At 37.9% G+C, this 25,004-nt stretch overlaps 1 protein-coding gene across 1 annotated transcript in view; it reads right to left on the bottom strand.

The window, feature by feature from the left end:
• Positions 1 to 25,004, bottom strand: part of Ndst4 (N-deacetylase and N-sulfotransferase 4) — a 284,281-nt gene that overhangs the window by 28,084 nt on the left and 231,193 nt on the right. Inside the window, exon 6 of the mRNA XM_059265003.1 lies at positions 13,725 to 13,907. Within this exon, the coding sequence (XP_059120986.1) occupies positions 13,725 to 13,907 (183 nt within the window). The remainder of the gene's footprint in view (positions 1 to 13,724; positions 13,908 to 25,004) is intronic.

The following is a 25,004-nucleotide window of genomic DNA, read 5'->3' as shown; positions in this document are numbered from 1 at the left end:
TTTTCAATTAGAGAATGCAAAACTGAAACCTTTTATGTCATTTCAACACTTATTAGTTAATTTGTTTAATCTCACTGATTTAAATTTTTATTTAAAAAAATAAAAAGGTAAAAGTGCTAAAATGAAGAATATTACTTTAAGGAAATATTTTTTCCTTAAAAATTCATTTATTCATTTGTTTGTGACATGGCTGGCCTCAAACTTGTGCTCAAGTGCTCTTCCTGCTTTGACTTCCCAAATACTTGGGATTACAAATATATGTCACTATACTTTTAAATCTTTTTATATGTTTAAATTTAAACATTTATAATTCATTTTGTAAAAATATTTTTTTCTCCAAATAACATTTTGGCATTTTTAAAAAAATAGTTCAAGCTAATTCCTCATATAATTTAGAGGTCTCACAAAACATCTCAAAGGCTCATTGGCATAATGTTCATTGTACCAGATAAAAAGCAAGAGGACACTCTGGGTGCCTGGCTAAGAAAAATGCACTTGAGAGGAAGAAAACTCAGGTAGCCACACACACCTATGATCTTCAGTGGCAGAAGTGGAGTTAGAAAGATTATGAGTTCAAGACTCGCTGGGAAAATGAAGACACTGACTCAAAATCAGTCCAAACCAACATAAAGACATGATGGAGTTCAAGCATGCCAAGTTCACTTGTAAGTTTTAGAAGTGGCTGGGCGGTGGTGGTGCATGCCTTTAATCCCAGCACTTGGGAGGCAGAGCCAGGCAGATCTCTGTGAGTTCAAGGCCAGTCTGGTCTACAGAGTGAGATCCAGGACAGGCACCAAAACCTGTCTCGAAAAACAAAAAACAAAAAACAAACAAACAAAAAAAAAAGAAGTGTAGACTTCTGAAGAATGCTGGGACATCCTGTCCATGGCAAAGGTGAATTTTACCTCATCAACTCTTACTGTTAAAATTAAAGCAGAGTGCTTGATCAGTTTCTTTGGGGTTTGGAGGCAGCAAGATTTATAGAAATCTTTGAATATGGCCCTAGAGCAAAGAAGGGGTTTCAGCTGTGTATCCCAGATGACTCCTGACACTGTGGCATCAATTGCCACATGATGTCTGGCATGCCACTGAAATGAGACCCAACGCATGTTACACCCCACTAAGTGCTTATGGCTGTCTGTCATTTGAAGCAGACAATTCAAACAGTTTCTGGTATGTGGCCAAGCTCTGGAAGAAAGTAATTTTTCCAACCAATAATGGAATGACATGATTATTTTCCCCATCAGAAACTGGTATTCGTGTCCCACAAATCGTAACTCTAGGTGTGTTCAGCAACATTTCTTTATAAGATGGAAGTTATACATTAGGGATGGGTCCTCAGCAGATCCAAGGGCCTCTGACAAACAAACATTCCATTCTCCTCTGTCACCTGCATTTTTCCAAGGATGCCTCTCAAGGTGTTCGTTTCTGTACTTTCATAATAGGTGTTTCTATAATCGGGTGAAGAGGGGAAACAGGTGTGGTTTGTGGATGGGTTGACACATATGTGGGCAGAAGCCTAAAACGGACACTTGCTACAATGTAGTTCTATGCAAAACGGTTCCTAAAACCACTACTTAAGAGAAATCTTTCAATTGGCAGAATTTGGGTTAATATAACACATTTTCAGAAGTCTTTACACTTGTAGGTGTGCTTGACCTAATCATCATAAGGAAGTAAGATAGCTACTGTATATTGAGAATGGGGCACTCAGTCTACTAGGCTACTGGGTGCTCCACACTCAGCATAACTATAAATTGCAAAGGACAATAATTATGATTTGAGAAATGTTGGATTACAACCATAGCAAACTCAGTCTAGTGTTTTGCCTCACAGATTAAACTATCTTTGCTCCGGGACCATCTTCTTCTAACAGAATGCCTGGAGAAATTTCATAAAAGGAGAGTCAGTGGAGCAGAACATAGCTATCGCTATGGCATCTGGTCCTGAGACAGTGCTGGAGCCACCAGGTAAGATTTCTAGTAACGAAAGAGTAAGCCCAAAGTGAGGAGATCCAGCATACACGTAGGGAGGAGGGTGTATTGACTACAGCTTTGGCACCAAGTGTAGCAACTTGGTTACAGATCTTCATAACAAGCATCTCTTAGGTCTCCTTAGGAAATGTATTCTTAGAAATCTTATGAAAACTGCCCACTTTTAGAAACAAGTGAAAGTGAATGGGCACATAGTATTTCCTGTGGAGGATGCTTTTCTGTCCACTGGAAATGCCAACTGTTCTGCTTCATACTACTCCTGCAAGTAACAGGCCTTCCCAGACCTTCAGCTGTAAATGCCGTTTGGGGTGGGAAGGGTGCAACAGATTGAAAATTGCCCTTGGCTGGATGATGAGTGCAGGCTGACCGGAGGGATGATGCATCTCCCTCCTAATCTCCACATGTAGCCCATATCCAGTGCCTGATATGAGGGTACAAGGGAACTCACTCCTCTCAGGATGCACAGTTGTCTGTGTGAGTAGTCTTCCATGCAGGGCAAGGCAGGGCTAGACTTTGTTGAGATCACATTCTCAGTCAGAGCTTTCCTTTTGTTCTGTCCATAATTTGGCTTATGAATTTTCCCCCAAAATGTTTCCTTTGTAAATCCTTCTAAAGAATACTATTTATGGCAGGTGCCATTCATACCTCATGCAGTTTGAAGACACACACTATCTAAATGCACTTTACTTCCTCACCTCCTATTGATATTACCAAGAAGCATAAATATGCATTTTTTCTCAATTTTATTGTTTAAGGATTTCATATATTCATATTCACTCCCATGTCCCATCCTATAATTCCTCATCACCACTTTTCTTTCCCAACTTCATGTGCTCTGTTTTTAAAATCCACTGAGTTCAATTAGTGCTGCCTGTATGTGCCTGGGTCCAGGACCGTCTACTGGGGCATATGTAGCCTCTCATAGCCTGGATCCCTGAAAAAGATTCATTCTCTCCTTTAGCAGCCATCAATTGCAATAGCTCCTCAGCCCTGGTGAGAATGCATGACTACCTACCCCCATCCATGCTAGGATTTTGTCCAGCATGATCTCGAACAGGACTTGTACATAAGTACTCTATAAGTGGTATGTACATAAGCACTCTTATAAACACTATGAACTCATACTTGCAGTTGTTTGTTGTATCCTGAGAACAGTTTGGTGGTAGTCACCCACTACCTCTCACTCTTGCAAACTTTCTTCCCTACTTTGCTCCATTACTTCTGAGCCTTGGGAGGAGAAATGATACATAGATGTCACATTTTTGGCTAAAGACCAATAATTTGTAAAGACAATTGAAGTATATGATAATTTACTTTGGAAAAGTTTAAGCTATAGTTCTTGGATTTTCCAATAAATTCATCCATAGAAAATTCCAAAAATGGAATGAAATGCAGGCTGTTAAAATCAAAATTCCTTCTTTTAAAATGTAAAAAGGACAGACATTCCATTTTACATTGACTATCATCTATTTCTTACAATATTTCCCTTCATTATTAAATCTTCTACCCTCCACAGTCTAGGCTTGGCTTAACTCTCTAGCCATGTTTTTCACAGTAGCAAAGAAGATTAAGGTTTTGTGTTTTGTATTTTTATTTAATGATGGAGCAATCCTTGTTTTGCTCAGTACACAGGTCTCCAAACTAGAGATTATATTTCACAATCTCTCTTGAATCTGCTTTCTGGTGGAAAAAGTCTTAAACAATTGAAAGTGAGACAAATGACATGAAGTCTCTTTTTAAGATTAAAGCTACTGGCTCTGTGTTTTCCCTGTTTCAGTTATTGTTGACTATAAAATGGCTGTAAGTGAAGAATGAGTTTGTCTTGTACTCAGAGGTGGAAACCATAGGTAGAAGAACTTACTGGCCCAAGGCACTAGATTACTGTATGGAACAGAGATATCTGCTTCCTATAATGCTCCCTTTAGTATAGTTAGAGGAGAATCACATTTCTATCTTGTTTCAAACAAGGTATATTTTAATGTCACTGTACAACCTCATCCACAATCTAATGTAATGTGTTTCAAAGTTCTTTTCTGAAAAAAAAAAAGGAGCTTGTGACAGAACGTGGATCAATTCACTCCTTTTTTCAACTAGAATATTTTGCTGTGAGGTGTACTAACAACAGCCAAACCAACCAGTGTTCTTTAGGGGATATAGTCAAGTTGCCCTTTGCTTATGCTTCTTCTCTCATCAGTACACCAGCAACAGATGGTTTAAGCCTTCTCGTGGACCACACTGAGCAGCGTTGTCTGAATTAAGATTGCTCAGACCACCTAGTGCATCAGTCATACTCCATTCTCTATCATAGAAATAGGAGAGTCTGCTCCAGAATCTTTGAATAATTTATTTTCTCATTCAATGCCAAAATTTTCAACCAATTGCTAATATCCACTGCAAACTTCTCTCAGCCCAGTCAGCAAGAACATGAGCCCAAGGGGCTTTCCATGCTTTAATTGATGTTCTTAAATCCCTGGACCCTAGTTTCTTTGTTTGTAAAACAATGATTAATAGTTTCTACCACATATGTTTTTTTTTTTTGGTTACTGGTTTAAAAATAATAAAATCATGCTGTATATAAGAAAATGCTTATTATTTTATTTCATATCAGCCTTTTCTTTCCTTTTGCCCTATTAGGAATACAGCTTGAACAAAGGGAGTTTAATTTAATCAATAGATTATGTTATGAACAACTATCAATGCGTCTATTGCCTTCCCTTATGAACATAGACAGTTCTCCTTCCTGCTTTGTCTATGATACTTTTGTGTCATACTTTCTTCATATTTCAACACCTAAAATTATTTATTTCATGCTTCCAGTAATTTTATACAGTTTATCAGAAGTCCATCTACAAGACTGTAAGTTCTCTGAGAGTGATGCCTCCTCCATCTGTGTCCCTCATTGCTACATGAGATGCTTAATCAATGCTTGTGGACTGAAAGACTCATATCCCAACTTCCAGAAGGCACAGAAAACATTGTGGAACAGGTACAAACCGATTGTATGTTCAAGAAGGCTACTTTATGTTCACTTATCACAGTGTGTGTCTTTCTTGCCCTGATTTCTGCTTTATGTAAAACAAAGATGACTAGACTGCTACTCACAACTCCAGGGAGGCTACCTAGAAAACAGGACCCTAAGAAAGATTTCTGCTTTAAAACTGATGAAAACTTTCTGTACCAACAAGATGGCTCAGTGGGTAAAGGGGCTTGCCACCAAGCCTAAGTTAGATTTTTCAGAGTCCATATGGTGGAAGAAAAGATCCAACTCTCCACAGGTCATCATCTTCCCTCCATGTGTGCTGTCCATGTTAAAAAAAATTAATAAAAGAGCTCTCTTTTTCATACACACATACACACACACACACACACACACACACACACACACACACACACACACCAGAGAGAAAGAGAGAGAGGCAGAGAGAGAGAGGCAGAGAGAGAGAGAGACAGAGAGAGATCACCATAGTTGTTAAATAATGGTACTAGTTAAACTGATGTTCTTCTCAGATATTGTACTGATAGATAAGAGCTGTAGATGCAATTATCTGGAGCTAAGATGGTGGAATACACACTGCTCCAAATGCTTCATTAATATTAACAGCTGGCTTCACTTCAGATCTTCCCACAGGTTTGTTACTATCCTGGCCAAGTGCTCACATCTCAGCAGACTGTCTTTTTTTATGACTGTGCTCTGTCTCCTTGGGACTTTCCTTGGGACTTTCCAGCTACCTGTATTTCTGCTGTCACCTCTTCCCTGGCATCTTTCCCCCTTTGCCTGTTAATTACAACTATATTGACAAAGCATTTGCATTTTCTATTTTATATTCTGGTAGTAGTTGCTTAGACTTTCCCTATGCTGAGCTTCAAGATACTGTCTTATTATTTCAATGCCAGTGAATATAATGTCCAACTTTTATTGATCACCTTCAGCATTCCAGGCATTTGCTTGACATAGATTATTTCTAATCCTCAAAGTAACTTGGCAAGACAGATTTTATTATCCCTTCTTTATAGCTGAGGAAGGTAAGATGCAAAAGGTTTTATTTTGGTCTTTCTGAAGGTCACACAGCAAGTTAGTTCATATTTAGAATCTGAAGCTGGTGTTGTCTCTGAAGTCAAATTGTGTGTGTGTGTGTGTGAGAGAGAGAGAGAGGTGGGGGGAGGGAGGGAGGATGGAGGAGGGAGAGAGGGAGAAGGCTGAGAGAGAGAGAGATAGTGGAGGGAGGATGGAGGGAGAGAGGGAAGATAGAGTGTTGTGTTGTTGCGGGAGAGGAAAGGACAAAGAGACAGACTTTAACAAAAAGAATGAAGTTCACAGAGTATTTCCAGGAGCAGAGGGCAGCAAAGCAGTTCTCTGTACTTTTTTTTTTTTTTAATTTTTATTTTGCAATACAATTCAGTTCTACATATCAGCCACAGATTCCCTTGTTTCTCCCCCCTCCTGCCCCCCTCACCTTCCCCCTGCCCACCCTCTATTCCCACCGCCTCCAGGGCAAAGCCTCCCCCGCGGACTGAGATCAACCCGGTAGACTCAGTCCAGGTAGGTCCAGTCCCCTCCTCCCAGGCCGAGCCAAGCGACCCTGCATAGGCCCCAGGTTTCAAACAGCCAACTCATGCAATGAGCACAGGACCCAGTCCCACTGCCTGGATGCCTCCCAAACAGATCAGGCCAATCAACTGTCTCATCCACTCAGAGGGCCTGATCCAGTTGGTGACCCCTCAGCCATTGGTTCATATTTCATGTGTTTCGGTTCGTTTGGCTATTTGTCTCTGTGCTTTATCCAACCTTGGTCTCAACAATTCTCTCTCATATAAACCCTCCTCATTCTCGCTAATTGGACTCCCAGAGATCCACCCCGGGCCTAGTCATGGATCTCTGCATCCAGATCCCTCAGTAGTTGGATGAGGTTTCTAGCACGACAATTAGGGTATTTGGCCATCCCATCACCAGAGTAGGTCAGTTCGGACTGTCTTTCGACCATTGCCAGCAGTCTGTTGTGGGGGTATCTTACTTTTATGCTCTATTCTCCTGCTATTGTTTTAATTTTAAAATTCAGGACATGACAGGGCACTTATGTAGATCCCTTCTCATTCTGCAATATGCTTGTTCCCTACATAACTGAAATAAACAGATAATAGTAAATCACAACAAACAGTAAGTTACTGCCTTTTGTATCTAGCCATATAGATAGATATATTTAAATGTTGAAAAGGAAAATAAATTAAATTTGCTGCAGGCAGCTTGTGGTTACAGTGCCAGTCTAAAAATCTGCTACTCTGCCCTCATGAGGACGAAGTGATTCAGGGGCTTGGTACATGGAATATATGAAGCAATTTTACTTTTAAGTAAGTAAAGTGGGTAGGTAAAAGATTCTCTGAAGCAAAAGGCAAGACTTAAAAGCAGAAGTCAATGCTAATGAAGTCCCCTCCCCACAAAGTCCTAAAATACGGATTTTGAAAACATCATACCACCTACTCCATTTTGAAGGGCATGTTATCATAGGCAGGAAGACCACTTTTGTTCCCATGAGAACTCATCAGCCCAAACCTACATTTTTTCTTTGTTCCTCTGAACATCTGTTTTGTTTCTCACTTCACCTTTCTCTCCCAGGCCACCAGTGAATTATCAGTTGGCAATTGGTTGGTCTCATATGGGTCACATGCCTGTCCCAGGTAGCAAGGCCCTATCTAGACCCTAATGATGGCAGAATTGTTTCATTAACTGTAAACTCTACGGAGTTTGTTCCTTTCTTCATTTCCCTTCAGCTTGTCCTCTGCTGTTCCACCTTCACTGGTGAAGGAGTGATATAAAAAAAAAAAGTTTTGAACTATTACTCTTCCCTGTCCCTACATGGCAGTGTTGTTGTGAAGCTTCTGCTTATTACATTTCTGCCTTGCACATGCCTGTAAAGATCCGTTACCCAGGCTCCGTCGCACAGTGGAGTAACTTCCAACTTTCTGTCACTGTCACTTATGCCTAATACAATCCACATGCACTGATGAGATATTTTAATAAGATAGGGATGTTTATTCTCAATGCTTCCATCAACAAATCCTCGTGGAGCATCTGTGAAACAGACACCAGCTCAGATCCTGATTCTGTTTGTGCTTTAAGAATCCTCTCCTGAGTTCCTCAAAGGCTCAGGAAAGCCCGGCCTTCCTGAGAGTGCTGATCCATAAGAACTCCCTTTCCAGATATCCTGTGACGCCTGGTGGTCTGATTATTTTTCAGAGTTCACTCTTAAGTCATTGAATAACAGCCAGCCTGTGGGTTAGGGCTGATGGGAAAGGGCCTTGGTTCTGTGGGTGACTGGGGTAGATGAACATTTTAACAATGCTACTATAAGTACAAGTTATCTAATTTATTCAAAATATCCTTGTCTTGTTTACTATATTAGACCCATATTTATTAAAGTGAGTGGTTCTTCTTAGTATTTTCTCAGAAATGTTTTCATAAAAAAAAAAACCCTTTGTTAACAATGACTGCAGTCCTCCTCACACAAAACTCTCTGCTATTATTTGCATTTTTATGACTATCCTACAGGGAATAAATAACCAAGTCAAAAAATCTGGGTCTTTGAACTCTCATGAATCAGTTGGTTTAATACAGGATTATTCATTCAGTGTAATATTCAAAATACTAGAAGTTTCAATAAAGCCTACATAAAACAGGCTTCTTTTTTGTGGTTAAATGGAGTCCTGAATATGGTCTATGATTACTTTAGTTCACAAAGTATGAAGATAGTGTAACTTTCATTTTTTAAGGAGGTCTCTGTAGGTTATTTTCACTGGCTGCACAAAAGTATTTCTGTGGTCAGTTTGGTGCTTGACAAGAACATATCTGCAAATGATTGATGGGAGATGGAACACCCAGACTTATGTCATCATCTTCAGTTGTCACAGTCTCTGACAGCTTGTAGAATCAAAATGGTAGTGTGCTTCACTAAACAATCAAGACAGGGGAGAATTATTTGAGAAGCATTCCTGAGAGTATAAGATACAGTGTTGTTGAGTAAGGGGAAGAGAAGTAGAGTATTAATACAGACAACTTTTCATTGGAAAAATAATTAAGATACCTTAATTATTAAGATACCTTTAGTTAATTAAAAGCGAAGTCTCTATAATAACTACATTGACCAGTTCACTAAAAAGGCTGAGAGATAAACAGACCAAAACTTAAAAATATTATTTTCCTCTTGAAATGCGGTAATTATTCACTGACCACCCTTTCTTTAGTCTCACCTACAAGCAAGTTCAGCCTCTTGCCTTTGAAGGCATTGCTGTTCACTGACAGAAAGCCATTCAGAGCTTCCCTAACTCAGAGATAGATCATTTGCCTAACTTCGTGTCTTTCTATTCTTTGTTGTCCTGTAAAAAGGGTTTCTGGAATTATCTCTATAAACCATCTTTCTTTACTTCTTTCCTCCCTTTTTCCGTTTTTCTGAAACAGCAACTCTAGTGGATTTCGAAGCATCTAGAAGGTTGAGATGCTCCTCTAAGTTGTGCCTATAAAGACATTTGCTGAACTGTTTGAAGAGGGAAGACCAACCTTGAATGTTATCATGACATGGGCTCGTGGACCAAGAGGAATGTAAGGTCAAAGAAGAAGGAAGCTGGCTCCCATTCCTCGGTCTCCTGGCCCACCACGATATGCAGTGCTGGGCTCCATTATGCCCTCACTGCCTTGATAGGCTGAATCCTCACAACTATGAACAGTGCAATTTATTTATTTATTGGCTACCAAGTGATGTTATCGGACATTTTGACGATGTGATGAGAAAAGTCACTAACAGAGGTTCACACTCACCATGTAACTCACTGATCTTGAATTCGTGGTATTTCTACCTCAGCTCTCCACAGTACGGAGATCATAGACATGGAACACCACAACGGGCTCCAAGGTTTTCTTTTGTCATTTCCTACCTGCCCTCAGAATGTATCACTCTTTGTTACAGATCAAGTCCAAACTCACAGGAGATTTCCAAGTTGTCCTGAGGACATCTGCCTGTCCCTAGGTTTTCCTCCCATTCCATCTGTCTCTTTGTACAAGGAGCAGCTCAGCTGCTTCTGCTGTTCTCTACACACGTCTACCTTTGTGTATCGGTTGTGTGATTTAAATAAGTGGCTCTTGTACCATTAAGTTCCAGCTTGTAATATATATATATATACATGGTTTGCAGGTTGTGCAAAATAGGCATATGTTTGCAATTATTTTGTAAGCAAATTACAAATAAGCTATAAACTGGTTCAGAGAGTAAAACTATATAAACAAATTTACAATGTTACTTTTTTTTTTTAACACAATAAGGAGCTATTGCAGTTTGCAAATCTCATGGTGGTAAAACTTTCCTTTGTTATGTAACTATTTCTGAAGTTTAGGTTTAGCAAATTCCCACTGAACCCATCATCAGATTCTTCTGAGCTTCAAGAGAGAGCCCGTGATAGAAGGAGACTTGTCTTTCTAATGTAAAATCACCAAACTGCATCTGAACAGGAAGAAGAAAGCCTGGATTTAGTCCCAGCTCATCTCTAATAAGTCAAGGGACTTACTTCAGTTCCTGAGATTGGGCTAAACGTCCCTAACTTGTCCTGTTCTTCCCATCTGTGACTTCGTGTCAGCATTCATTTGCTGCTTCACCAGACAAATATTAACAGCAGGGACAGTGCTGGTGTTACCTGTTTTGTGGTTTGTTTATAACACTGATATTCAAATCTCATCATTTCTAACTAGAAACCAATGCTTTGATATCTAGAATCAACCAAAGTGCTAGTTGCCTGCCGTTAAAAACTGGGATTTACTTCCCCACATCTCTCTCTCTAACTCTGGAGACACTGGCAGAGGCCTAGAAGACAGTTCTTTGAGCATTTCCCTGGACACATGGCAAGCAAAAATCCACTTCATGCTTGGATGTTTGTTGATAGTGAGACTCCATAGTGGCTGCAGGAAGATTGAGGCTGAGCTAACCTGACAGCTTGAGAGCTTAAGAGCATCGATTAGAGCATGTGCGGATTTGACCTTCCCACTGCCTCCATGTTTGTGGCTTTGTTTCCTATAATAGGAGTTGTTTGTTTGTTAGTGTGTGTGTTTGTGTGGGTGCGCGCGTGTGCACGCGCGCTCGCATGTAAGAAGAAAATTATTTTTCCATACTCTACAGTGATTATTCTATCAAAACAATTAGTGGTATTATTTTATCCCTTGAGTATAATTTTAAAGCTCTTGTATAGTAGAGAGAAAGCTGATGAGGAGCCAATTTGGGAATTACATTTTTTATGTGTGCATGGATATACATGTCTGTATCAAGCAGCTTTGTAAGAACCAATTTCCCACGAGGTATTTTATAGCTGCTGATCATGCTACCTATTGGCAGATATTCACATTGCACTTTTTAATTAAGTGACAAAGCAGTCCCACATATAGAGTGGTTGGTGCTAATGAAAATTTACATAAGGAACCAAAAGAATTAAACAGATGTGAAGATTACCATTTTGCACTTTTTCTTTCTATTTGTAGTAATAAAAAAAAGTGTGAATTGAAATGTAAAGGAAAATAGCAGTTGAGTTCTATGAAGAGTACTAAATATGAAGTTATAAATATAATAGGGTTCCTGAATGTTTCATTTTCACAACATGTAAGAGAAACAAAGATATACTATTTGCCCATCCTAATTCTAGGTCATGAGGGGAAGGGTGTAAAATGTTTACTAAGTAATTCTGGTTTTGCTTTCATGTAGAAAATGAGGGTAATTTCCGTTTCCCTTTGGATTGCTATCATCGATGTGAATGTGAAAGCAACCAGGGGCAAGGTCACTCAGAATCTTACATACTTTGTCATCACTTCACCAACTTCATTTGTGGCATTACTTTTGATTGATACATTTTATCCAGTTTTCTGCAATAAGTCAAATGCTCTCAACATCTCATATTAGTACTCTTTGCTCTACAAAATTGTCCTCCACACTTACCAAAGTAAGTAAATCAATAATTTTTAAAAGGTAAATAGCAATATTAACAGTATCCAAACATTATCAGAACATTTTTGTCATTATACCCGAAAGTCCAAATAATCTGAAAAAATACATCTCAATGTTTAAGGAAATGTTTCCCCTAAAAGACAGAGTAGAGCTTGGAGTCACTAAGCTAACTGATCATTAATATGTCAACAACCTATCTAAGATACTTATTAATTTGGATTTTTTATGGATGTATATGTGTTACGGTTATTAACTTAGCATTTTTGTGGGACTCCTACTGGTGTATCTCTGACTCTTTTGACTGCTCTTGGGACTTCTTTTTTCCTATTGGGTTGCCTTCTCCAACCTCGATATGAGGGCTTTTGCCTTGTCTTATATTTTGTTTTGTCCTGTTTGGCTGTCATCTCTTGGAGACTTATTCTTTTCTGAAGAGGAAACAGAGGAGGAGTAGATCTCAGGGAGAGGGGAGGTGGTGGGGGTAGCTGGAGGTGTCGAGAGAGGGGAAACTGTGATTGAGGTTTATTGTATGAGTGAAGAATCTATTTTCAATTAAAAAATCATATATATACATGTGTACACACAAATGTATGTGTACTTATGTGTAAAAATAATTGATTTTCCTCATAATAGGCAGTCTACTATAAACCCATGTGGTGGATGGCTGCTGCTAATTCATCTAAAGAGGACATGATTTGAGGCAACAGTTCACTTTAAAATATAGTAAAAGTCCTTTGCTGGAATAGAGAGAAATTGTAGTATTTTATTCTTTGTTGCATGCCCTAGAACTAGCTTTGCTGTATACATGGCAGATCCTCAATGATCACAGGTAGAAAGAATCCCTGGCTGTATAGACATAGCACTGTATGGTGCTATCATGGAATAAAGAGAAGCAAGCTGTCCTGAAGAAAGGAAATGGTGACTATTTTGAAGGTCTGTTTTGCAGTAATTTCTGATTAACGATGATGCTACTTTTCTACCGAGTGCTTAGCAGGGGAACATCTGATCTGCTCTCCGCAGCCAGCCCATTGATTGTGTGGGTCGATGCAATCTGATGCATAAAGAACCGAGTAAGTGGGAGGCAGTGCTTCCTAGTTAACTGCTAAGAAGAGATAGTTTACATTTGGTGCCTTCCAGCTGTGTGGCCTCACATAGAGGCAAATTAGAAGTAAAAGCCATCCTAAAACTGACAAGTCTCTCTTTTATTGATAGGCCTAACATTACTGAAATTAGTTAGACTTAAAGAAAAGCAAAATGCACCAAACAGACTCCAGATCCATATCTTTGCTCTTTGCTTTTTGATGTACTCTGTAGCGTACCTATACATATTAGGGTACGGTGACAAGATCTTGGATTACAGAGGTTCTTTTTTTCTGTTTCAATTTTTAGTTTCCCGAGCTGTCCAGTGCTGACCATTTTACAACTAGCTAGCTAGTACTCATATCACATGTAAGTCTAAAGCATTGGCTTGGTCAAAACTCTACCAATGAAACACCATCCTTATTGCCAAGCTTCCAAATGAATTGAACAAACAAGCAAAATAAAACTACAAATCTAAACATTTAAATTGTAAGAGATACAAAAATATTATTGAAGAGAATATGAGGATTGGAAAGGGGAACACTTTGCATAAAATATACATTTTAATATTCCCTAACATATTTGATTTATTTAATGTAATATTTGTTTAATAAGTTCCTAACACAAAATAAACAGTAACACATTGCTTTTCCTCCCCACGTAGAGAAGGTTTAACTGTTACCTGCCAGAGAGGGTCCTTCTGCTCGGGGAAGAGCTCAAAGTACTTGTGGGCCAGTTGTACTGGAGGCAGAGTCTGCAGTTTCAAATTGGTCCAGCTGTGCACAAAGTTGGCCAAGTTCACGAAGGTGTACAAGCCTAGGCGGTCATTCCCGTAGTTAGATAGATGAGTCATGAAAATGCTGATCTGCAAGAGAAATGACAGTGACCGTCACTCAGTGCCGTAGGCTTTCTCTCAGAAGTGGCAGTGTCTGATTCAGGAAACTTCGCCTAACTTCAGACTATCAACGGAAGTACAATTATATTTTTGGGTGGGAATCCACTTAACTTTTTTTTTTTTTATAGAATAACCCTTTAAATTACTGTGAAAATTAAGACTGAATTAGAGATTGTCACCAGCTCATTTCTAACCAGAAGTATAGCACCAGTTTCAGTATTGTGAGGCCAATATCATGAAACCCCAAATCAAATAATTTCTGGAATACTGAGGAGCCCGCCAGAGCTGAACCACATGTAAAATAAAACAACTGCTCCACTCCTTTCCTGATATAGATGCATTCTGATGGTGTGAACTTGTTTCTTTACGTTATAAGGAGGCTTTTATTTGTTTCTTTACTGAAATAAAGGTTAAAGAAATGATAAATGTTTGAGGAGATGGGTAACTGATTTAAAAATTGCACAATGTATGTATGGAAATGTTACAGGGTGGCACACTAATATATACAATGTTTTTATGTTTTGATGGCTGCATTAAGAATAAATTTAGTTTAAAAAAACAATTTTGCAAAGTTTTTTTTTTTTTTTTTTTTTTTTGCATTAGCCAAGAACTATCATATTCATTAAACTTTTCAACTTTTCAGACCTCATGTGAGCTCTAAAAATATTCCGGCATTTCAGTGCTCTTCTTTGTGTACCACAGACAAGGCAAACATGGCACTGTTCTTGAAAGACCATGCAAGAATTTACATGGTATTAAAGATATAACCTAACATGCAGTCCATCCGACATTGCAGAACTCAAACACCAAATAACGGGAAAACTTCACAATCCTGTCTAAGTTGTAGAGGTTATTAATGCAAGTCTGAAAAAGAATCAATCATTTTCCAGCACCAATAATTTATACTTGTTTTTAGTTTTCATATCATTTTCTAACACATCCATTTTAAAATCTAGATGGATTTTTGCGGCTAGATGGATCCGTAAGTATTTCATAACAACCCAAATATTCCAATTAAGGACTTCATTAACATCATTTTGAGGTAATAATTCCATAGTGTTGCAAAGAATAATATTAGGACATGTATCTGATATTGAGTGGTAAGCAAATATGGACTAAAAGCCAAGAATCTGTGGCTGGTGTTTTATGTAGAGGTTCAATTTCTCTTACTTCAGAGATGTTATCACTTGATGTGGTTGTTCATGTCATTTGGGAATAGAAAAATAAAATTGAGAATACGGCAACTATTCCAATACCATTTTCATTGCAGCATCATTAGAATAGTAGTCATGTAACAAAGATCACAATACAGACCCTCTGTTCCCAAGATGGAATATTATCACTGAATAACTACAGAGGAAGTCTTTTATCTTAAAAACATAAGAGCATTGTCTTGCACTGGAATATAATAAATGATATTCTGTCAAGAAATTATAATTTCAAGAACGAGTCTCATAATTTGAAGGACTTTTCACTTTGTAAAAGATATTATCTTTCTGTCTGTCATACTAGGACACTGAAAAGGTCCTCAAGGACAGCTAATTAAAATTATCTGCCAGTCCTCACTATCTCTGAAAGTAAAAATGGAGGATGAGAATTTGGTCTATTGGCTTTAGTGTCTCCAAATTATGAAAGTAATATTGCAAATTATATAGAACTAATCTGTGCTAGGCATGAACCTAAGTCCTTCACATATATGAAATCATTAAATCCTCGTCATGCTTTTACAAGGCAGGTAGTTTTATAGGCCCCTTACAGATGAAGAAAAGGTGTCAACACGTAATTTGTCTAAGTCTCCATTGAGGAAAGTGAATAGGAATTGAATTCAAAAGCCAACAACATGCCCTGTGCCCACACCTTCACTTGGACATTTTTTAATGCATTGAATTTAACATCATCATTAAAAAAGAAAGAAAGAAAGAAAAGAAAAAATTTGTAGAAAATATTGGTATAACCCATGTATTAATTTGTGAACTCAAGTGTTTTTCTTTTTTCTTGAAATGGAATGACAGAAGATAACTTACTTAAGGCTTATTTTCAGTACTAATGACTGAACCTAGGGCCTTGGTTCTACACAAGTTTATATCCCCGGCCACCTTTTTATTTTTACTTTTTATTTTGACACTGGCTCTTAATAAGTTTCCTAGATTTGCCTGGAATTCACTTTTCTTGGCTGGTTTTATTTTTTAATTAATTTATTTATTTTATGTGTTTTGCCTGCATGTATTTCTGTATACCACATGCATGCCTGGTGCCATGAAGGACAGAAGAGGGCACTGGATTCCCTGGAACTGTGTTGGAGCCCATCTAGTTTTCCTAGTGGCCTTACCCAGCAGGACTGCTTAAGAGGTTGACTGGACCACGGGCCTGAGTGCCAGGTGTTTGGAAGGGGCTCCACTTGGCTGTACCTAACAAGGGGAGGTCTTTTGCCCCTCCTCTTGGCATTGTTATAAAAAGCCCTTTTGAATAAAGTTCTGGCTGGTGGATAAGGATCCAGGCCCACTTGAGGCTATCCTCCGTTTCTATCTTTTTCTCTCCCCTCTATTTCTATCTAAGTCTATCTAAGTCTTTTTTTCTCATTTCTCAAGAGTCCTTGGGGTAAATAAATGTGGGAGCTTGTCTCCCACAGAACTGGAGTTACAGAAGGTTGTGTTACATCATGTGGATGCTGGGGTCCTCTGCAAAATCAATGTTTCCTTAACTGTGGAGCTATCTCTCCTAAGCTGACTTTGAATCTGCAATTCTCCTGTCTCAGCTTACTGGGTACCTGTGACTATAGACCTATTCATTTCTGGAATCTTAAACGTTATCATTTAACATGATGAATTTGAGTGTTAAGTCTGAATATAATATCATCCTTTTCATACTCTCCATTTCTCCTTCTCGGGGGTATAACCAAAGATTTATACTCTAAAAGTCAAATAAAAGAAGAGATATTTTAAAAAATGTAATTTGCATAGTGAGTTTATGTAATTTATGTGGAAATTTAAAGTAAATCACTAAAACATTAGCTGGCACAATTTTCTTACCTGAAATACATTTGATATCGTTTGAATAAGCTCAGGTACCCACACCACTGATTTGTTCATTCGCCAATCCCTCATTCTTTAATTCTTTATGCCAAGTAGGAAGTGAATTTACTGCAGGACCTAACTATGGAGTTTCCAGAACATAGCATGCTATCTGTAGTCAGATCTCCCATAAGTGAGATTATTGTCAATCACTACTACCATTAAGAAATAAAGTGCAGGTGGTGTCCTTCAGGATAATTATCTTTTCCCATGACAGCAATTAGTAGAAAAACAAGACACAGGCTGAACACCCCAAATAATAACATAAAACCCTAGAAATCTACCACCTGCCTCTATTGCTGTTACTTCAAGGTTGAATTTTAAGCACCTATAAATAGCCTAAAGTCTGAGAAAAACATGAACAAAAATCAGCTTGGGAAATACTGTAAGGATTCTTTTTACATCACAGGTAAATGTATATTGTCATTCTATTTGGGTATTATAATGGTGATTAAGAAAATGTTTGGAGCACACCAGTTCTCAGCAGTTTTTCCAGGATTTCTGTGGGAGAAGCTTTGATTCATAGAGGAAGCACAAGACATGGTCCTGGGGAAAGGGAAACTGGCCTGGCCTGTGGCATTAAGTAGAGGTATTCGGTATGCTGTCCTAAGCCAAAGCTGGCTGCTGCCCTAGAACTTCTCTCTTAGCTGCATGTATAATCAGGCAGCCAGCCGCCGTGGCTGCAGTGACTGTCATACGGGGCACTGTGTGCACATGCTTTACTGGTTAAGAACGAATTAGTGCTGGTGTATGGTCAATTGACTGCACTTTAAGAAAAACAGTTTTGCAAGCACAGCTTAGCTGTGCATATCTGGCCTGCTAAAAGCGCCTTTTGTGCAGACAGAGCACTTTAGCCTTAGCATTTCTGGACAAATAGCTTATTTAAGAGGAAAAAAAATGTTCAGAAAGTGTAGGGAGAAAACAAATTAAGACTGTGGCTGGAGGCCTAAAGAAGGTAAGTCAAGGAATATGCGGAACGAGTTAATAGCGAATACTGAATTTTCTGACCTACAATATGTTGTTACTATTTGTTATGTGACGGTGACTGCTCCTCTACTCATCGGCCCCTTTCATTACTCATTTTGATCATTATTTCTTTAGCACATACTGAGAATACCTTGACTTAGTATGACCCACAGGATTACCTAGAATATATATGACTGTGTCACATGAGCACACACTGTTGATAGAAGTGACTCTGTACCTTGAAATATTGTAGCATAGAATTATGAACTGACTCAAAAAAATCCTCATGTGACAGATGACGGGCAACCACATCTTAGTCAGTGGATTATTTTGAGAGTAAGGTTTGAGTGCTGACATCCTTAGGCCTCTTGGAGCTGGCCTTCCAGAGGTCAGGAGGTTGAGGCAGCTATATTTCTGTGACTAAGCATGCCTCTGGGCACCTTTATCTTGCCTTTAACACTCAATTCTCTCAACTCAATTATAACAAAACAAGTTTAAATTCTTCCTTCTCTCAGTTGTAGTAATATAAAAGCAAGTTCATAGCCTCCGTCGTAGGCTAATAATTCATTAGGAACGGAAAGCTTTCTTCTAGACTGTTGGCCAGATATACAATATATATCAGAAAATATTAACCATGGAAGAGATTTATTAACAATGCCTCTTATAGTTCAAGGACTGTGCATGCTTGTAACCCCACTTCTAAAAACTGAGGCAGGAATGCAAGGTCCAAACCATCCTGGTCTACGTAATGAGTCTCTGTCTTAAAACAAACAAAAAAGGTCTTAAAGATTTTAATGTGCAATATGTATATCCTCATAACAGGAAATTGAGAGACTATAATTGAACTCTATTTATAATCTTTAACTGAGTATAAAAGTGATGTTGTGGTAACAAATGGGATACTTAATAACCCCGTACCCTATCCAGATACAGGATCTCACTGTGCAAGTTCAAGGTTGGCCTTGAACTCGCTCTCTTCTTGCCTCAGTCTCAGTCTTCTGAGTGCTGATGTTAGAGACATGTACCATGGTGCCTTGTTTAATTAGTTGCTTTGCATAGCATTTCCCCCTGTCTTATAAAGTTGCTAGTGTCCAAAGTGTACAAAGAAGAGAAGGAAAAATAATAAAATGAAAATTAAATACTTCATTTTATCTATAGAGCAAAGCAGCAACATTTTTTGGATTGCTTTGGAATATTTTCAAAGTCAGTACCATGAAAGTTCCCATGTCTTTTCGGCACGTATGACAAATACAATGGGAATGAAAATTGCATGGTCATGAATATCAATAGCCAGAAAATATTTCACAGTCTCATAATTTGGAACTCAGGGTCACCTTTTATGGAGCATTTTTTAATTAAAATATAATTTAAATATTTGAGTATTTAGTTATGAGTTCTACACTGACTTTAAAAATAAACCATCTGTAAAGTACATCTTCCATTGGGAGAAAAAAAAAATAGCTGTGCAGACCAGGCAGGGAGACATGACGCTCGCTTGAGGCAGCTTGTGCTGTGTTCACACAGGATTGTTCAAGATAAGCATTAAGTGTTAGCAGTCAGTTTCTACTTTTGTCCCTGTTGCTCTGACAGCATGCCTCTTTTCAGAATGAGTCCATTGTGTTTAAAAATATGTCCATTAGCTGGTTAAATTATTGATTAGGCTTTTAGTTCCCCTAAAGTGAAGATGGATGAAATGCAGGGAGAGAACCCTGATGGCTCATCTCATGGGCTTTGGCATTGAACTCATAATTGTTGCAAAAAGGGTAATTTAGATTTTCCTTTTCTTCTAGCTGTAGGCTGTAACCACACAAAGATAGTCACCGTAATGTTATGCTTAGCACTGCCAGTTTGAATGCAATGCTACCTCATTTAAGCCCATTGACACGATTGCTAGTCATGATTACAGGCACTCGTACCTCTTTAGTTTGGGGCAACTAATGTCTTAGTAAAAGTAAGCATTTATAAAATTACCCAAATTGAGGAAAGTTTGCCAAACCCTAGGTAATTATATTGTTCTGTTATTCAACATAAAAATTGCCATGACCTTGAGGCCCACTACTTAGAATTAATTGTGCGCTTGTCAAAAACATTGTAATGGTTGGATACTGTTTTGTCTTTCCTTAATACATTATACTGGAGGACAGTAATGTTAATTTACTAAGAAAGCTCTACAAAGTGGCTGTATGTTCATTTTTCTTTTGTTTGTCCAATTGTTTGAATAAGAAACTATCCTCTTCTAGAGAGAAGGAAACAAGAGCAAAGAGGCTTAGCAGCCTGCCTGAAGTCACAGGGAAGAGGCCAGCAAATCCAGTGACCAAGTTCGTTGCATACTTAAAAACTTGTGAGGTGGGTAGATATTATGTAAAATATTCAAACCACAGCAAAATAAACTTAAACTAAAGACAAAAGAGCCTGTGAGTCCAGAATCAGTTTTCCCTCAGGTGCTGTGTATCTACCAGAACTTTGCCAACAAGTTGAAATTCCTGTATTTTTGTGATTTCTGTTTATGTCATTATAATTGTCTCAGTGATTTATCTGTGGCAACTAACAATATATCAATTGTGAATTTTTCTTAAAATTCATTCATGTAAAATATCACTTACATGTCTTTAGGAATGAGGGCAATTAAGGTTTCAATATCTGCATCTAAATGCACACAAATCTTTTGGCTTAGTACTGACTCTGAACATTTCAAGATAATAGATATTGAAGTTGAAAATACTTATCCCACGTAATAAGATTTTACATCAGCTGCACCTCAAGCAAGCACCAACGTTATAGAAAGGGAAAGCAACTCCTGTCTTCTAGGCTCAAAGAAGCATTTCAGTCATTTAGACAAATTTTCAAGGAATGTTAACTAAAAGTGACTCTTAGAAGGAGAAAGTTGACAAAGGGATAGAAAGAGAAGGAAAGGAGATAAGGGAGCAAGACGGAGAGAATAAAGCAAAGGAAATTTTAGAATCAAATGTGTTGGTCAGGAAAGAAAATAGGCTTCTGAATGTGACTTTATGCAAGCCTTTAAATCTCTATTCAGAATTAACTTCAGGTATTGATCTTAGACTGCTTCCCTTTCCAGAGGGGCTTTTGTGTTCCACGTGACTTTCACTGTGGTTTCATATAAGATGTGCAATACCACAACCATTCATATTTAATCACTACTCCTAGATGATGTTTTAACATTCCATACCCTTGACTCTTCAAAGAAAGTCTTTTCTTGGGTAGGTGAAAAACTAAACATTTTTAATTTGGAACATATTTAATGAGGAAAATGATGCATCCATATCATTTTTATTTATATTCATTGTAGAAGTCTGAAAGAATCCAAAAATGACCTTGAGTCAATGTAATCATTCATTCTCATTGTTTTGCTTTGTGATAATGGGAGGTTAAAGACTTGAATCTGGAATCAGAATGCCTGGCTGTGAGCACTGGCATGCTGAATCATGGGTTTCCATATTAGCTAAACGAAAACAATAACTTAGTTTTCAGGTATGTTCTGATACTTAAATGAGTTGTGGTATATCAAAATAATTTATAAATGGAAAACATTGCATGGAAGACACTGCACATGTTCAATTAAAGTAAATTTAGAATATAATAATATACTATGTATGGGGATTTCTTTGAGAGGTTTTAATTACCTGCAGTCAACCACATGGAAAGAAAATGTTAGAGAATTCCAGAAATAAATAATTCATGATTTTCAAATAATTATTTATTAAAAGTGTATTGTTGATTGTTCTATTTTATTATTAATCTCTTAATATATCTAATTTATAAATGAATTTTTTATACATAAATATGTACAGAAAGCAATATGATGTACATGATGATCCAGGGCTGGTAGATTGCACTTCCATGGATTAAAGACTTCCATTGTACCTATTGTATCAAACACATCTGAATTATTTGAATTATATTTCATAGATGGCAAATTCAATGATTCCTAGTTCATCTGTAATTGTATGTGTATATCACAACTTCTAGCAATCAACATGACTTCTGGTTAAAACAGAAAATATTAATTACCTGTGTCCCAGTGTGAAAATAGCTAAGTTATATCCCTAGCACATGAAGCTATTGTTCAGTTTTTGAGGTGTTTTTGAATAAATTCAAGTTTTATCCACCAACCTCACCACTGATGGATGCAGTTAAAAATCAATACAGGAAGAGATTGTTAAATGAAACCTGCGTTTCATTTTAAAAAAGCACTGTGAATGCATTTTGAAAGCAGATAGGACTCAGGAGTAGCGTAATGAGCTGGATTCTTGCTTTCTCTTGAGGGCACTGATCTCTGCCATACCATGTTTTGTCGGGTTCTTCATAGTCTGTTCCTGCACCCTCATATGAGAAGTGACATCCAGAAATGACATTCTTTGAATAAGAAGACTTACTGCTGTCGACCACTACTGTAGCCTCACTTTTAAAACACAGGCACATAATAGGTATGCAACAACAACATATTGAGTGGCCGAATGTCTCCTTGGTAACAGACTTACTTCTTTGCCAGCAGCAAATGTGGAATAACTTAATTGCTTTCCAATTATTCTCCCAACTCTAAGGACATGAGGGAGAAAACAAAACATTTTATCCCACAACCCTGAAAACAGCTGGTATTTAATAGGACAGAATGAATTGCTAAATTACATTTTTATTTGTGTTTTCCATTTCTGTGATCAGACTCAATGCAGCAGAAGCCCCATTCTGCATTTGATTATTTACCAGTGTTTCAGTTTTTCAGTCATAATATTTGGTTAGTGAATTATTAACAAATCAGAACTGTTTTGATTCAGGACTGACTGGCATGTAAACACTGATCTTCCTTTATAGAGGAGTCGGGCAGTAGCTTCATCAAAGCAGCAGTAAACAGGGCAGCTGTTCTAACAGAGAACAGAAGGCTCCTGATGGATCTCAGCAAGCAGGACCTCTCCTTCTCATTTTTCTTCTAAGTTAGTAGAGGCTTAAGTCACTTAAAGGCAACATGTTTGCAACTGAATCACTATGGCACACATTTGTGTTTTATTTTTCATTATTAGGCAAATCAGAACTGAGAGTTTGGTGTTACGATTTTGAACAAAGATCTCTTTCTGAGTTTTACACAATGGAGGGCTGCCACTGTTACTTTCCATCTGAGCTACTGACATTATTTGTTTATGTGTTTGTTTTTTTTCCCAAAAGATCACATTTTCTTTCTAACAGTATTGCCACATTAAAAAAAAAAAAATCACCAAAATGGCAAATGCACTAGCCTGGGAATGATCCTGGGTAGTGTAGCCACTGGGTGGAGAAAATATGCCCATTTGCAATCACTGTAAACTTCTCAAAGGATACAGAGTAGAGTTGAGCCTGATTTGTTAAATAAAAACTCATCTTAAAACTTATTGAATAATTAATGAATTCACAAATATATGTTAAATACTTATTATGCATCTAACAGTCTATTAGAATTAAAGATATAATGATGAGTAAATTATATGTGTCATTTGTATAGAGGAACTTAAGTTATGATGGGGATACAAAGTAAAATAGTCATTACCCAGGGATATGCAGGTCCTGGGGTCAAGAAGCCTGGCAAATGGCTTCTTAGGCAAAGAAGGATGTAAACTGGGAACCAAAGCTATGTGGGAAACTTCAGACAGAAGCACATTGTGGCTTGTTCTGCTTCTCTGATCTTCCAGCATTCACCCCAATAACTGGCACTGGGTTTGATTTTATTGATAAGACCATTTAAGATTCATGCTACATCTGGCACCCAACGTTTGTGGTACGAATTCACAAAAAAGCTACTTGCCTGTGGCGTTGCAGGCCCCAGCTCAGGCACGAGCTACACATTGCTGGTTGTGGTGGCACACTGGTTGGATTTACTGAAGGAGGCAGAGGCAGGAGGATCCCTAGTTTGAGGCCAGCCTAAGGGGCTTGCTAAGGAGAAGCTTCAGCCAGGCCGAGCCACAAACAGTGCCATGGAGGCAGCTACTGCTTTGAATTGCTGGCTGCTTCTCATCATGTTGGTGACTGCAGTGATGCTGCTACCTGGGATGAAGGGTTTACTGCTGCTTGTTCAGAGAAGAATTGCCAGGACCATCATGTTACAAGAAAGCATTCCCAAAGGTCAGTTTGGAAAAGTTTGGCAAGACAAATGGTGGGGAGAAATTACTGTGAAGATTTTCTCTTTTAGGGAAGAACATTCATGGTTCTGAGAGACAGACATTTATCAGACTGTGATTGCTCCACACCACAGAGGAGGCACAAAATAAATAAATAAATAAATAAATAAATAAAACTGCAGAGAACGATGACCATGCCTTACAGCAACTTTGAAATCTTCAAAAGAATGATGGGACCCCACAACAATTGACGATTCCACCTGGACTACAAATAATACCATTAAGCTGATTAACACCACCCAAAGATCAGCTTTGAACTACAAACTACTCAGGACAGTTTTGAGATGACTAGCTGAGATGATCCAGCCTGACAGACTACTCAAACAAGGACTTGAGACAAGCCCTGCAATTTCCCATTATACAGATACTGGACAAATAATACAACTAACTCTCTCAGGACTTGACAATTAACCCAAACAATTTCTTTTCAGGATTCCCTAAAGATGTCTTCGACCCCAGAAAACAGGAAGTAATTTTAAGAAAATGATACCCTCATTCCCAAGATGTGGGGTAGATTGTTTTTTGGTCATGGTCATTCAATGGCTTATGGATAATTGTCATTGTTTATGATGGTTGGTTACAAGTTGTTAATTGTTGATGGTCAGGAAAAAGCTGAACAAGGAGATTAGATTCAGAGTTTTTTTTTTTTAAGAAAAAAAAGAATATAGATATGAGGTACATCATTGAATCTACTCTGAGCAAAAAGATTAAAAAAAAATAGGATAAATGGATAGATCATTGAATCTACTCTAAAAAGAAAAAGAGGAAGATATAAAAATGACAAAAGATAGATTATTGAATCTATTATGAAAAGAAAAAGAGAGACTATGGATATGATAAGATAAAAAGGTCAAATTTTGAATCTA

Source organism: Peromyscus eremicus, chromosome 6 (assembly GCF_949786415.1).
Source record: "Peromyscus eremicus chromosome 6, PerEre_H2_v1, whole genome shotgun sequence".
NCBI classification, from domain to species: domain Eukaryota; kingdom Metazoa; phylum Chordata; class Mammalia; order Rodentia; family Cricetidae; genus Peromyscus; species Peromyscus eremicus.
This window is presented reverse-complemented; position numbering and strand designations above follow the sequence as displayed.